Source organism: Porites lutea, chromosome 10, assembly GCF_958299795.1.
Source record: "Porites lutea chromosome 10, jaPorLute2.1, whole genome shotgun sequence".
Taxonomy (NCBI): Eukaryota; Metazoa; Cnidaria; class Anthozoa; order Scleractinia; family Poritidae; genus Porites; species Porites lutea.
This window is the reverse complement of record NC_133210.1, coordinates 32,157,028-32,173,750: the sequence shown is the minus strand read 5'-3', so window position 1 is coordinate 32,173,750 and position 16,723 is coordinate 32,157,028. Positions and strand designations below refer to the sequence as shown.

Genomic DNA, 16,723 nt, shown 5'->3' with positions numbered 1-16,723 from the left:
CTGCTTAAGTCAGCTTATATCATTACTGAAATAAAAACTAAGCGTGAGTAGATACGAATTTGGACTTAGTTCATCCTATCAAGCAAATAAATCTGGTCAAATTAAGGAAGCACACAAAAAAACCGACAACTGTTAAAGTGCTTTGTAAGTTTATGTTTGTTTCGTCAATTTATAGCTCATAAAGTAAGCTTTTTTACAGATTAACAAAGATGTGAGACTTTCCTGATTGTGTACAGTATTCCTAAACTGGAGGCTCCAATTTGGCGGATGTTTGTAATTAGCGGATGAAAAAGTAAAGGAAAGCATTATTCCACAATGCTTAACCCACATTACAGTTTCTCCTTACCAGGGGTTTGTGTGGGTGGCGATGTAGAAAATATCTTAATTTTGAGCGCCGGTTTAAGGGTGGGTCATTCGTATCATATCCCCTCACATTCCTCTTCTACCGGTTGCTGGTTTGTATCTTTAAAATTTTTAATGGCAAGGTGACAATATTGTTTGCATAAGAATATGGTTAGTGATACTGTTGACTTTGCTCTTGAAGCTGCATGGCCATGTGACAAGCCTGGTCCGCAGACACCCCCTGAATTCTAGAGTTCAGATTACAATCGATACAACGTGGACACAGCAAAAAACTGTACCACATAAACATAACCTACTATGGTTTACAAACTTTTATTTGAGCACTCACACACAAATAAAAAGTTATGTTACCCCACCCGCGCCCGACCGTACCATCTTCAGTACAACTGGGTCACAATTATGCAATCTCCTCTTACTCAGTGTTGTGCGAAATGTAAGAACTTCACCAAGGAAGGCATTAGCTCTAAATCCGCTTTGATGCTATTAAAGGTTTACTGAAATCTATTTAGGGACGGTGTTTAAACCGGTGCCTGATCACTAAAGAGTCATACAGTATATCATGGTACATTCTGTAAACAGTTTAAGAGCAGTGTAAGAGTCAAAGCACATATCGGAACTCGCTAATCAGTGGCTCCCAATAGCTTCAAAGTTAGACTGACCACTTGCTCCTTTAAAGCAAAAGAGAATTAAAAGAAATTCCTACCATGAAGCTTTTCAGACATGGGGGTCGCGCCGGACAAGGTCATAACGTCACAGCGCTAATATACGCCCTTCAAGGTTAATGGACAGAACACAACACCACAGTCCATTAGTCTCGCCCCAAACCTAAGGAGACGATTCATAGTGAGTTATGAAATCGTTTACATGACTTGAGTCATTAATTTACACATTCTTAGAATCGGGAGCTTTGAAAAAATCCAAAACGATAAAGTTTGTACAGTCATTGATATGATGAAATTTTAAGCCTTTTAAACTGATTTCTGTAGAACATTCTACCGGTTGAAGAAATTCAAGCTAAATTACTTAGTCTACTTAAGCCACTCGGCCACGACCCGCTTCACAACCTGAGAAGTCAGTTAAAGATCTTACTAGTTTAGAGTAAAGCCGGTTTTCATAATTGCCTGGCAATTTTTGTCATCATGTTTAAAAGCTCTAGTGCAAATTTTTACCTTCAGTGATTGCCGTGCGCCGAAAACTTAAGTGATTGTTGTTGCACAGAGGAACCTGACTAGTTTATCTTCATTTTATCGGCCCTACTCTGTTATTATTATTTGTTCAAGATGTGATATGTTTGTTAAGAAAAGTGGTCATGTGACAGTACATTTTCCGTAATCGTATGAACAAAACGGGGTCATTAGTGCATACCTTACTAGAAAAACAGTAAATTGATACTTGCGTCAAGAAGACTGAGGGGCCTGAAAAAAGTAAAAACGATTCCTTTAGGTTTATACACTTCGCTACTTTTTTAATTATTATTTCTTTCTCTTGAATTTCTTGGAGTAAGGATCAACCTCTCGTTTTTCAACAATGTATCAATATTTTTAGAAGATCCGACTCCGCCTCACTGGTTTGTCGCTGTGGCCGGTAATTTGCTTCTATTATTGCTGTTTTTGAAAAAAAGTGGCTTGACAAAGTAAACACACAAATTTACATCGAGGCTCAAAGGATTAATCAAACAGTTTTATTTCCGTTTTCTGCAGCCCAGGAATTTGAAATATGAAAAAAAGGCCATTACAACGACTACTGTGTAAATCACGGAAATACAACTGAGGAGAAATAAGTCCTCAGTATTAAGGATAGGCCGATTGTCTAGTTCTGAACCAGATTTCCGTCTTGTTAAAACTGCACAACTGGCTCAAACCAGGCGTCTGATATGCAGTCCAGTTACTGAAATGAGTTGTCTGGACTGCGGTAAGTATGTTTCTGTAATTTAATTCTGTTTCTACATATAGAGTATGAGAAGTCCCATATATTCTCGAGGAATAGCAGAATAAGCAGAAAACTCGAGCGTTTGTCAAAGTTCACTTAGCACTTGCGCGGTGAAGAGAGGCGGGAAGACGCGCCGCGAGTCTACTGTACTCTCCCTGATGAGGTAAATGACTAATCTTCGTCTAGACATCCCAGCATGCATTTGTTTCGCTGTCTGTACTTTATACTTACAAATGACGTCTGCGTAAGTCTCCTTTATCGCGAGGAGAATTAGAAGCGGACTGCTCGTTCAACTCCTCTCCTCTAGTTATCACAATGTTCACCAGCTGTTTACAAACGTTCAGCGTACAGCATTGGTACTTCATAAATGTAAGCGACTTCTACCGGTCAATATCTATAGATGGGTTTCAAACCCGGCTTCAATTGTGACAAACATAGGAACATTGAGAATTACCTCTCTTTACTACGAATCGTCACGTCAGGGATGGCGTAACAATGTTACGGTGCACATGCGCTCTATGCTGAACACACGACGGAGAATTAGAAGGTATCAGGTTGATTATGGTCCGCCTGGCGACAAAAGAGCGTATTCAAAGACCTCTTAAATATGGCAACTGATAGAAAATTTCTCAATCCTAATATATTCAGCGAGCCAGAGATGAAATGATCGTATTATTTAATAAAAATTCAATAATTTTGAATCGGAAAAATATTTTTTTGTCATATTGAAGCACCTCCGGGCTTTTTTTAGACTGAACAGCAAACCTGAGTAGCCGGAAAACGTTCATAATGATTTTCAAGTGTGGCATCACAAATTATTTCATATTTATATACTAATTAAAGGTCCGTGTGGTTGAAACATTAATTATTATCTTGTGGTGGTTGGTACTCGAACTTCTATTATTCTGTTATTATTTCGAATTACATCTTTAATTCTAGGACTGACACCCAGGGATTTTCTCATTTTCATAATGGTTGCATCTGTGTACTTATATATATATATTTTGAATTTTTTTTTTCAGTTACAAAGGGAAGTAATGAATTACAATATAATTGCTTCTGTTTCGACTTTGACAGCCTATCGTGCATGCCATATATTTTTGTTGCCATGAAAAGTAGGCAGCTTAACACAGTATAGTCACATCCGTTTTGGGGAAAAAATGTCGTAGATATTCTCAGTCTAAGGATAGTCTTAAAGACGAAAAAAATGAATTAACTTTATCAGCGTAGTAAAATTACCGGAAAAAAAAACACGGGTGGCTTAATAGCCGAAGTTTGTTGATTCTCTTCTTTTGTGAAAGTAAAGTGAATGAATCGACGTTCAAAAGAAGTTATTTTGCTGTTTTTAAACAGTACTAGTCACTCTCGTCTCTTATACGGTATGAGTTAAACAGAAGAACTTTGATTTGTTTACAACTGATTCTAGCTAAATGTGTGCTAGACTGAATGTCTGAAAGGTTGTTCCAGTAAGCCGAACAGTTGGGTACTTTTTGAGACAGTATCATACCGGTTCAAAATACGTAGCCGGCAGCGTGGCTATCTGTCGGTGTTATATTGTTCGTCAATGTAAGGGGTAAAAAAGAGGCGATGGCGTAGTCTTGAGCAAGGAGATTCCCATGACTTCTTTTGTTTTCATTCGGGATCGGAGGCCTTACTGCTCATCAATACACTCAACAAAGACCAATTTAAGTAGGGCTGAAGTCTTAGAAATTTTGCTTGAAAATATCAGCAGTGTTCCCGGTTTCTTGATTTCTTGACTGGCGCGGGAAGTAAATTAAAAATAGGATTGTGTGTAAACACGTGGCGCGTGTCGCCAACCGTAGGCGGACCCCGCACCACAATGCGTGCACCAGATAAAAGAATTATTAGCTATTAAGCTATTTTGATTGTTGAAATTTTCTATCAGAACGCGATGCCCTTTAAATCTTCGGACGCCTTTGTTTAAAGTCTAAAACAACCCGTGATTATAACTTCAAAAAAGAATAAAGAATTTCGGTTCCTCGCGGGGCACGCCCTCAGCCAGATTGATATCCACGCTTTGGTTTCAACTAGAATGTCGGACTTGGCACAACTAACAAAAAACAGTCCATTAATTGCCAAATGAACACGACCTGGTCAAGAATCGGTCTGCTTTTTTACTGATAACAAAGACATGACGCAAATAACAGTCAAACGTTGACAATTGTTACTTCTTTCCAAGTTTGCCTAACCGTCGGCGTTTTGTTTGTGGAGTTCTCTCACCGACTTTTCGCCCGCTTAAGCGCACCTGTTCAAGGATAACGGACAAAAATAGCCTGCAGTTCTTTAAGATTTGTTCATATTTGTTTATCTCCTGTCGGCCCTCTTCTGTATCTCGCTTTCAAGAGAAAGGGAAAAGGAAGTATCATAGCTGGTGCCTGGCAGTGAATGTCGGCCCGTCCTCCGAAACGTTTCGCCCGTCAAGTATTTATTTTCTAGAAATTTCAGTGGGGAGTACAAGACAGAAACCAGAGAAAAACTGAGCATTTTCAGCGTTTCATCTTTCCTTTGTGACACTTGTCGGTCAGTGAACCCCATAATCTGCTTATGGTCGATACATGTTACCATCGCCCTATCGGCCACTTCAAAAAAACTACCGCACGCGCCTACCTGCACATGGCACTTGAACCACTCTATCGACATGCATTAGCTTATAATGTAAATTGCGGTCTTTAAAATTCCTTGCTCGTTTTTAACCCCAGCAACGACACCATTCCTGCTTTGTCTTCATTTCTATGTAAGCACCTGGCTTGTTGATTAAGTCAAATATTTCTTGATAACCCTGCTCCTTTTCATGTAAAAGTCGGCGCCTTTCTTATCTGCGGCGTGGGTAACATATCTTCTGATATTTCATCTAGTAGCATGCAATACGTGCCGCAAGTCTATTCTCGTCGTGTCGCCTGCTTGGACACATCTTATTGTTGTGATATTGATTGTTACATTACTCAGACATTTTGTGCTACTATTTTAGACGCCATTAACCGTTGTGTTCCCTGGGTTAATTAGTCTCCTAAAGCGTACCCGGCATTCAAATGAAAGGACTACTTTCCATCTGCTTCTATCTAGTTCTATCTGCTGTTCGAGATTTTTACGATTTGTTTCAGAATATGGCTAAAACATTGGTTGTGGGAGTGATTTCTTTGCTTCAACTACTTTCAAGCATCCCCCAGTAACACTCACTTAGGACTTGAAAAGTTGGAAGGAGCCTGGACTACTGAACTACGGACCGACAAACTGAGATTGGTTTCTTGTGTAATTGCTTTGACTTGACTTGTATAAAGATCGAGTTTTTTCATTTCCAATTACACTTTTCGTATATTTTGACATTATTAGAGGAAACAAAAACGATAAATTACAACACTTCATCGGTAAAGGAACTCCGAACTCCCCGGCCGGGGACCATTGTTCATTGCTTTACTCACCGGAAAGATATCACAGTAGGTGTATTACCGTCACTTTTGATAGGACGTTTCTATTACTTAGTTTGTTTTTGCGTAGTTTGATTGTGGTGGGCGTATATACAGTCTCTTACTGGGAACATGTTCCGGAAGGGACGAATTTGATTTTTCACTTTTAACGACAAAATGGGAGTGAGGATTAGTGAATACCCTGCCTTCCCTCCCACGCCGTACCAACCCATCATCGTCCCCCGCGCGCTTTCTATTTTTCGATTCTTGCTATTTTTATTGGGATACCCAGCGGGAGCCTCTGCCAAGTGCCGTGCGTGGAAGCATTTATAAGACAATATTTTTAAAATTATTATTAGTTAATTAATTTTAGTTTTCTTGACATAAGCCTCCCCTTTCTCTTTTTCTCTTTCCCGCTCATCTACTAATTTGGCTTTTTTCCACTTCAGCACAAAGATGCAAACGTGTTGGAAGTGTCACAACATTAAGAAAATTTTAGTGACTTTAACAAGTACACTAAACTTCATCTCTCCCTGTTACCTACACTGCCTACATGTGCTCATAGTAATTTTATTCCTAAAAGTAGGAGTAATTTTAGGAATTATTAGCAGAACTAATATAGGGCCTCCAAGAGTTTTTCAAGAGTGACGGAACACGACCTCTTGAAATAACTTCTAGGGAAGAGGGTAACTGCCTGTTGCGTCATGAGGAACAGGCTAAGGGAACATTGACTTTCCAGTATAAAGTGTATTCCATACAACTACTATGACGGGAGGACACTTTCTGTTTCTGATAAGTCTGCGAAGTGGACTGGGTTACTAGTCACGTGTTAATACCTTGGTTAGACACGATCACTAAATGAACAGTAAATGGCAAGTAAAGGAGAAACTTGGTCAGGTGATACAAATTCGCGTTTGCCGTTTGACGTAAACGTGATGCTTATTTCTCATCGATACGCAAAGGAACATGAATCCCCCTCCCTCCCCTCCAATCCGATTCCCTCCCTTGGGGATAGTTCTGTCAGGGGAAACAACTGATTTAAACCCTTTTGACCCCTTTGGCAGTTTTTGGCCATGATACAAACCTGAAGATGGAAAATTTTTGCCATACTGTATTTTTCGATCGAATCTTGATCTGTTGACGGTACCCTCGGTTAGCCCCCTTTAAAATACAGTCTCGATCTTTTCTTTTATAATTTTAACTTGGACACGCTGTCCTTCTGTTCCTTGAATTTGACTGTTATTTCGAAATAAACGGATCGATGTTCGAAATTATCCCTTGCAATTTTCTATCGCGTGACTTTAAAAAGTGATTTTGAAATGTGGCACGAACAAAATCTTTTGCCAAAGTATAACAGCTGCCTTTCGCGTGACTATGAAAATGATCAAATTGAAAACATGTAAGTTGCCTAAGGATGCTTAATGTGTAAGCAGGAAAGCCTTTGCTGGCTTTATGCAGGTGCGGTCATAAGGTTCAGATGAGAAGTTGTTACTCAACCGACACGTAAAACAATAACAATCCCTTTTCGTTTTAATCCTTGCTGAAGTTTTGCGCCGGGAGGGTCAAGTTTTCCAGGAATTTCTTGTTAATTAATTAAATATCCCCTGTTTTACCCATTTTTATGCGGTGCTAACTACTATTGCTTGCGAATCAATCAAAATATTAATAAATCTTAACAGGAGCTTCCCTCAAAGATTCATAGTCATATTTTTACATTTTTTAAGTATCATAAGTAAACTTTCAAAAAAAAGGTTGTTTACTAATTTCGTCCTCGTGACCTACCACACGAGCGTTCGGGTTTCTTAATGCTTACACAAACAAATACGTGTTTACTTTTTGATATTAATTTAACAATTTTTTTGAAATCGACCGCCTTAAGGAGACCAAAGAACAAAATGACACTGTAATAATAACTGGTCTCTTGTTCTTTTCTTAAACGAACGCACGCAAAATAATATTGCTCCTCGAATCTTGTAATAAATGTATCTGATCAAGAGAGAGAGGGAGGGTTCAATATCAGTGGAAAAACTGGTGACAATCGAAGGTACTTGACAAACTCAAAAAGGCAATATAACATACCAGCCTTTGTGGATTTGATGAAAAAATAAACCTCTTGAAAGGTTAATTTTTGGGCCACCCCCAAGGCCTTCTAAAAGCACGCGACTTGCGGCTTGTAGTTGGCGTAAAATCAATAATTTAAGTTTACAAGTAAAGAGACGAAGAAGAAAATACCTTTCGTTTCTCTTGGCAAGAAAAGTCGTCGATGTTCTCCAAGAAAACTTGATCATCGTGAATAACGCGTTAATCTCGCGGTGATAGAATAATAAATTAATCCCAGTTTGACTCTTTGACCACATTATGGCGACAACAGGCAATTTCATTCATGGTAATTGATCTTGGAAAGATTTTCCTTTGCACCAGCTGAAATCTTTAAACACGTTTTCCTTCACGACAAAACGACCAAAGGCACTTTGTTTTACTCATTACCGCCGAGAGATCGAGTTTACTTTCCTTTTTCCCTACTTATTGATTAAATTTCTTTCCGTGTTAATTAACGTAGTGTAATACTTTTTACCTGTGAAGTAAAACTAGAAAAAGGCTGAAGGCTAACTACGTAAAAAAACTCCCACTTAATTAGCCCTTAGGCTCTATAATACATTTTGCAATGATATGACAAGCGTATTTTTGTATAGCCTTAGAAAAAGGCCGACATTTGGCGACCGCGCTACCACTGGTTTCCCCGTCGTCATTTGGCTGGGAAGCCAGTGTTCGCTTTGCCAATCGGCTGTTTTCTTAGGCTAATTTTTGTACTAAAAATTTTATTGCTAATTTTAAATTATTAGATTGACCACAAAAAGCAGCTATTAAAGTCTATCCCGTATCTACCTATCTCTGAGCTTTCAAATCTGCAGACGAAATCCTATGGTTACCGCCATTCAAATGAAACCTTTTGGGCTGAACTATCGCACAGTACTGTTTATTTCATAGGATTTTATGAAACAAAATTTTAATTGTTTGTATTGCAACTTTTTTTTTCTTCTTTCGCACCCTATTTGGATTGAAAAGGGGGCCTATTGAATTTTCCATTATCCCTCAGTTCCTTGTCTCTAGCTCGTAGACTGAGCTACGATGATATGATTTACCATTCAAACTTTTTTTATTCATTTGTGGGCTCTACTTTTCCTAGATGGAAAGAATTACCATCAAAGCCCCCATCACAGAAAATATTTAAGATTCCTTACGGAAGATGATCGTATATTTACCGTGATTTTCCGATGACGAAATAATGTCTTGTCCTTGGGATTGTAGTGGGAGTAGAAAAGATTGGACTGGTTTGAAGTGTAACTAAAAATAGATGGCAATGACCTGGTAACAAAGAATAAGACATGAGTTTAGACCTAATGGATTAAAAGAAAAAGAGAAAGGTTATTAGCATTGCAAATTCACAATGTTCTTTTAATAGAACAACCAACCTAAATAACCTACAATATTAAGTGAGTGCTCTCTTCAGGTCTCGCCTGGCTGACTCAGTGCCCTTATAAACAGCAAAAGAATAAACAACAGAGTCAATACCACTTGCCCGCGAAACAAAAACGTTCTAACCTGTTCAGGGGCGGATCCAGGATTTTTTTTTAGGAGGGGGTGCACTCGTCTCTTGCTCTACTTCAACACCAATAAACCACATAGTTTTTTTTTGCAGAATACCAGTTGTGTTAGAAAACCGCAGGTCATCTCAGGGGGGGTGCGCACCCCCTGCACCCTCCCGCTAGATCCGCCCCTGTTGCTCACACTATCTTTAATATTACAAGCCTCGCTGCTGGATGCATTCAAACAAGTTTAAAAAGGCCCAGTTTTGGAAACGATAAAGTCATTATACACCAGGAGACCATGACAAATGCTTCCCAGCAAGACTTCGATTTATTAAATAACAGGGGCGGATCCAGGATTTTTTTTTTTGGAGGGGGTGTACTCGTCTCTTGCTCTACTTTAACACCAATATACCACATAGTTTTTTTTTGTTGCAGAATACCAGTTGTATTAGAAAACTGCAGGTCATCTCGGGGGGGAGGGGGGGCAGTGCGCACCCCCTGCACCCTCCCCCAAGATCCGCCCCTGAATCATCATAATGTTCGATACTTTTCAGGTGACAATGTGATGAAGATATTTTGATGATATTTTGGTTCCAAACCAGGCCTCTTAACGGAGTCCCTTGTAGATGGGTGGGCCGTAGTTTCCTTCTTCTGAATTTCATTAGGATCTTTAGGTTCCAAACCAAGCCTCTTTGCTGATTCGCTTGTAGATGGGTGGGCTGTAATTTTCTTCTTCCGAGTCTCGTCAAGAACCAGGCCTCTTTACTGAGTCTCTTGTAGACCAAGGGTGTGCTGTAGTTTCCTTCTTTGGTTTTACATCAAGGTCTTCAGGCTCCACGCCAGGTCTCCGTTGTTGAGTCACTTTTAGATGGGTGGGCCGTAGTTTCCTCCTTCGGAATCGCATCAAGGTCTCTAGGTTCCACTCCAGGCGTCTTTGCTGAGGCCCGGTTGTAGATAGGTGGGCTGTATTTTCCTTCTTTGGAATCATATCAAGGTCTTTAGGCTCCAAGGCAGGCGTCTTTGCTGAGTCTGTTGTAGCTGGGTGAGCCCCTTGAAGGCTGAAGTGGGGCACCAGGCTTATGTTTGGCAGCAGGAAAGTACGAGACATAAGTCTTGGCGCTGAATTCATCCACATTGGGGTTAGTGATCTTAGTTTCAGTTTTAGAGTTAAATGGTTACTACCAGTCAATTGACCATTAGGATAAAATTCTGGAGCGTGAACACAATTAAAATAAAGGCTACTAAGACTTACTCTGTTCCTTTCTGCTGGTGCTAACCCTACTGTCAGCGGCACCCAACGACGGTTTCCTCCTAAACACATTAGAAACACTTTCAGGTTATCCACAGTACTTTTAGATCTCTAGAAATGCATTCTAAGCGGCGCTGTATTTGTATCTTTTCGGTCATCCTAAGGCAACTTGAATTTCCGTGCCGCATGAAGTTCTTCGTTAATATTATCCTTGTAAGAATTTTTTCTAAGCCTGTGCATGAATATTTTAGGGTTACTTGGCTTGCATAGATTTTTTTATTTTAAATTTTTCCTTAGCTTGCTTGGATATTTTTGGGTGATCCCCCCCCCCCCCGCCCCCCGACATATAAAGTTTCAGTAATGGTCCGTCCCTTAGCCTGCGTAGCCCACTCTCTCAGTCGTTGCCTACGGGAGGTGGTCGCCTACGGGAAAAATCAGTTAAGAAAGCTAGCTACAGCTCAATGTGAACTGAATAACATAATTTCATGAAGTTATTGCCTTACAAGCTAAACAACGGGCCAACAATGTTTCACTGGAGGAAGAGTAAACAGAGGAGAGAGTGGGTCCTAACTGCAATGGAAGCGAAGGCCTGGAACGATATACAAGTTTTCAAAATGGCCGCCGTCTTCGCGTTTTCACGGAACGCTGCGAAAAAGTTTTGTAAAAACACATCGTTTTCTAAGCTGTTTGTTTTCAGGTGAAATATTTTTGCACTTTTCTCCTGGTTCTTTTTTATTCTGTTAGCTAGGGGTGCAAATGTGTCTTGTTAGAATTATAAATCTTGTCTCTTTTTTGCTTTTCTGACTGTAACTTAAGCTTATTTATGTACGGCAGGTCAAGAAGATATAGCGGAGATGGTCGTGTTCAACACAGAAAAAGACTTGGGAAAAGAGAACTTCATCCTGGAAGACCTGAAGATGAAAGTAAATTTAAAATGATAGTGCGCCCTCTCGGATTTACCGTCATGGTATGGTATGACAAGGGGTTATTGCATTTGAGGACTTAACCTTTTCTTCTTACCCCTGAAGATTGTTTAAAATTTTATTTACCCCTGAAGACGTCCAAGAAGAAAATGGGTCTACCCCTAAAGAAAATGGATCTACCCCTCAAGAATGTCGTGAAATTAAAGCTTCACTGTTCATCCCCCAAAGAATTCCGTATTTTTTTAACTCTACTCCTAAAGAAATCCTCAATTTCTACAACTTATCCCGGAAGAATTCCATTTCCGGGCAATAAAAAACCTGCATTTCGTTACATAGAGTGTCGTACAGGGGGCTGGTTGTCCCTGCATGGTTCACAGACTAAAAAAGCTAATCACGAAACATTGATATCAAAATTTCATTTTTTTGGTATGGGATCTGATACCTTTTTTCGTCTAGTTTTTACAAGAAGGAAAAAGTGGGAAAGGAGTGTCTGAAAAAAAAAGAGCAAAGTGGAGAAAAGGAAAAGAAAGACTGCAATTAGCAAATAATCATTCTTATTGTTTAGATGTTTCCATCTTCTTTATCTGTGCACCTTCCAGAGGTCTCAACACTGAAACACAGTGCATAATTGAATGTTCAGGTTTGATTGCTGGTATTCATCGATTGATAGCCTGCTTGGCAGGGGTTTGAAAGGAAGGGAAAGGGGAAGGAGATTCCAAACGCGCAAGAAGCACAAAAGGTACGTGAGAAAGGGCAGAAGTGAACTCCTTCCACCCACCTCCTCTGTTGGCAGACTCACACCCAAATTCCCTTCCACACCCCTTTTGAATGCCTGCCATGCAGGCTAATTGATTGAAAATGATCTTTATTGGAAGGAGGTTATTTTGCTTTCTTAACATGCCTCTGAATTTTCTGTTTCAAGACAGGTGCAGTCAGTTTTGGAGCATGTTCAATTCTTCAGTATGAAAAAGTTAGAAGTTCTTACATCCATAAAAATCAAGCATATTTTCCTAGTACTGGGTCTAAAAAGCAGTTTGGTATTAGAGATATGGTATGTATAGAATTATTACATGAATGTTTCACTGTTTACCACTTGTGAATTTTTATCAGTTAATAGTCACTCATAACCACTAGTTTGCCAGTTAGCTACGAGCTTGAGCATTGATTTACTTTCTTTCAGTTCAACAAATGGTGGAATTCATTACCTGATGGATCCAAGACAGCATCAGTGATTATCTTCCTTAATACAACAGTTTTCTTGTTATGGAAAATACCTCAGATGCAAAATTTTATGTGGAAATGGTTTACAATGTCTCCTGGTCCAGGTTAGTCTGGATGATAATAGCATGTGTGGCAGGTGACAAAAGGAGAAAGGCAAGGCCGAATTTAGGCACGCAAGAGGGTGAAGAGAGTGCGGCAAGAGGAAAAAGGACCCCTTGTGCACCCATTGCACTCTCATGTGCCGAAATTCTCCATTTCCTTGTCCTTTTGAACCCTGCCAGAGAGACTATGATGATGATAACACAGGTGGTGGAGAGGAATTAGAGGTACAATATTTTCTTTCAGGCTCATCTGTGAGGTTATTAACAAGCGCATTTAGTCATATGGACTTCTGGCATTTAGGGGTCAATATGTTTGTTCTATGGAGTTTTGCTCCCCATGTTGAAGGTATGTAACAAACTAGCATGGCCACAGATGTTTTTCTTTTTTCTTTTGACAATTTGACAGCGTGTGAGCAAGCCCTACCCCTTGTCAGTAAATCTGTTGATGATTCATAATTCTATATGCATGTTTGACAATCCCTCAAGAGAAAATAGAGGGTCTGTGGACAGGCTAGTAACAAACTGAAAAGAGAAATTATTGAAAAGATTCACATGGGGTTCATAAGGTGGAGTTTCTTTTCAGAAACATGTGGAACAGGCATGTCCATGAGAGGAATTTTTGTGACTGTCTTTTTCAGTGGTTAGTCTGTGTACCATGATCTTTTTTGTGTTTCTGTTTCAGCCCTCCTTGGTAAAGAACAGTTTATAGCATTTTATCTCACTGGAGGTACAGTTACAGCAACCAGTAGCAAGAAAGAATTATGGGACAGAGAGGAAAATGCCCAGTACAGACTTTAGGATATGTGAATTTCACCAAAGTTATTTTCAGACCAATTAAATGCATGAAATAATTAATTGGAATTTTGTTTTCTAAGAGGTCCTAAAACTTTTATTCAGTGTTGTCAAGAAAGAATGCAACAGTTGTCATTAAAATATTCTCTATTGTTTGCTTTGAGGCAGACACACATAGGCTTGATGAGGTTTCAAAGAATCGGTTGAAATGTGAGGAGATGTCAGGCATTAGTCTTATATTTAATTACAACCTCTAAAAATAACGTTTGTGAAATTCACATATCCCGACCAATGCCTTAACATTCCCTCTCTGATCCATCATTCTTTCTTTCCTAGAGACATAATAAAGGTCTTTTGCTACCTTAAAATCTTTTCAATTTTTTTTATGGCGCAAAAAATGCAATAACATCATGTCAATGTCCTTATTTTTCCTAGGTGTGTTTGCTTCTTTTGCGAGTACTGCATACAAAGTTATTGTGACATCATCAGCACTGGGTGCTTCGTTAGGAGCGGTAAGAGAATTGAGGTTAATACCATAGAAAAATGTATTGAAGATTATAAACTCAGTGATGGCTGATTTAACCCTTTAAGCCCCAGTATCTACATACAAATTCTCCAAACTGATCTCTATACATTTCCTTAAAGAATGAGTTAAGAGAATTTGTTTAAAGATCAAGGCATTTTTACTTAGGTGATCATTTTATTAATTCTCATAACTTATCTGTTGACAATGTATGGATATTGTTAGGAGAAAATTGATCTTGGTCACTATTGGGACTTAAAGGGTTGTCCCTTATGACAGCACTAGGCTAAATAAAAGGGGTATCTACAATACTTTATAACATAACGAAAGTAAAGCGTGCTTTCTTTTGGTCAATTACCCTTACATTTAGCATTTGCCCATGGGCGGCAAATATACGGCTGTTAGATGAGTGAGTTGTTGATGAGAAGAACGTTTGACCATTTTCTTATAGAAATTCAATAGTGGCTGTGCTTTTTTTGTTTTAGTCCGGGGCTTTGTTGGCGGTTCTGTCATTGTGGTGTATTCATGAACCAGACACAAGGTTGGCTATCGTGTTTCTACCATTTTTAACATTCTCCGCGGGAACGGTAAGTCACTTCTCACAATTTCCAATATCCTTATTGAAAACTAAACATTAGAAACCCCTTTGATATATCAAATCTTAGTTTACTAAGGTCCAACCTAACCCTTTAAGTCCCAATAGTGACCAACAGCAAATTTCTCCTAACGATATCCATACATTGTCAAGAGATTAGGTTTTGAGAATTAATAAAATGATCACCTAAGAGAAAATACTTTGATCGTTTATCAAATCCTCTTAACTAATTCTTAAAGAAAATGTATAGAGATCAGTTTGGAGAATTTGTACGTGGATATTGGGGCTTAAAGGGTTAAATGAGTTTGAATCACATCTCAATTTGCGAGCCAGCAGTGAATAAACACAGACAATCGAGCATGGCACGCGAAAAATCTAGAAAGGTCAGCTAGCGATTAGAAACACTGTACCTGGGGCCGGGTTTGTTTGTATTTTGATGGGCTTGCCTTGGTCAGACAGTGCTATCTTCCTGGTTCAGGTCGCCAGTCAGAACAGTGAATTCCTTTTATCTTACCCGCTTGCAAAACCTGCCAGCCATATAATTATATATACTCTCTAATCTTTATTTTCAGGGCCTCGTAGCCATAGCTGGGTTCGATTTGGCGGGATTAATTTTTCGTTGGCAGTTTTTTGATCATGCAGCTCATTTAGGAGGCGTTTTATTTGGAGGGTAAGTTGGTGTCCTTCAAATTTCTCATCCATACCACGCCCAAAATCACAGCTATCGTCGCGAGTTATGTTACGTGTGTAGCGTGCTTGTTTTGACTCGTTGCTAGAAATATAGGCGAGTTATTTCCGTGATTATCCAAATTTCTATGAGCGAAATCATCCATGCTTTAATATTCCTCATTAAGGTATTACTCCCCTCACTTGATGTGATGCTGGTCTATCACAAATCTACACCCCATACCACTCTTCAAGCACTCGTCCTCAAATTTTCTTTGCGATCTGCATCCAGCCTGTTCACAAACCCTCTATTTTCTCCTTAAAGTCCGTCGAGCGCGCGGATAAAAAATAGAAACTACCTCTCTCGCGCACTCGCCGATGTTTCGAAAAGAACGAAAATAAAAATAAAACAGTGTCTGTGTACAGGCTAGTCTGTATCTTAATGTTTTTCTTCCGAAGAAACCCGCATTTGCCAACTCGCGGGGACCCTGGGGAGAGGGAAGGAGTGAAGGAAATAGGAAGGAAAAAGATATTTTTTCCGCTTTCCATTCATCCTCCGCGTTCTTACTTTTGAATTTTTAATTGTCGTCTTTGTTTGCTGAGGAGAACGTTTTTTAGTTATCCCACGTAACTGGGCCATTTACGCAACTTCAAGGGCGAGAGATGGACGAAAACTTGAAGACATCTGTCATTTGTTTGATTGTTTGCGACTCTATACCTCTGGGCCCGGTTCCTGAAAGGCCGATCATGCGCTAATCCATGATTAAAATTTTGTTCGGTTTTTGTATTTTACCTTCCTTTGTCCTATGTTTAGATGTATTGCGTAGGGTAACACTTAGTGTTATCATTACTGTATCTCGGAGTAAAGGCTGAACAGTATTTTGTAAGCTCAAATTGCATGTTCTTAGACAAGAAAACTTTGCTCAAAATTTGGCTTAATCCTGGCTTCAACTTGACCATCTTTTGAGGAATAGGGCCCACCTGACGATTAATTCTTATCACGCTTTTTCTTTCTTTCTTTTCTTTTTTAAACATAGTTTGTACCTGAAATATGGTCATCATTATTTGTGGGAAAAACGGAGCTGGCTTATCTCTCACTGGCATAAACTTCGAGCTGGCAATAAAAGATCTTGATCATTGTGGCTTTTTTTGCTCTTTCTTCATCTATTACTTAGTTTTATTTCCGTCGGTAACCTTTTCAAGGTCGGCGCTTTTAATCAGTGGAAAAAACTTCACTTCTTTATGTCTTTGAGGAAAAAATTAACCTTCATCGGCGATTTCCAGATATTCGTATAACCCAGAGTTATATATATTGAATTCGACAAATTAAGGACGACTTATATAAG

At 39.3% G+C, this 16,723-nt stretch overlaps 1 protein-coding gene across 1 annotated transcript; it reads left to right on the top strand.

Moving 5' to 3' along the window:
* Window positions 1-11,366: 11,366 nt before the first annotated feature.
* Window positions 11,367-16,723, top strand: LOC140950586 (presenilin-associated rhomboid-like protein, mitochondrial). Its single transcript, XM_073399826.1, has 9 exons — window positions 11,367-11,523; window positions 12,402-12,530; window positions 12,660-12,804; window positions 13,046-13,147; window positions 13,484-13,528; window positions 14,029-14,105; window positions 14,602-14,703; window positions 15,284-15,381; window positions 16,415-16,723. The coding sequence occupies exons 1-9, from the start codon at window positions 11,380-11,382 to the stop codon at window positions 16,509-16,511; spliced, it is 939 nt and encodes a 312-aa protein (XP_073255927.1). The 5' UTR covers window positions 11,367-11,379; the 3' UTR covers window positions 16,512-16,723.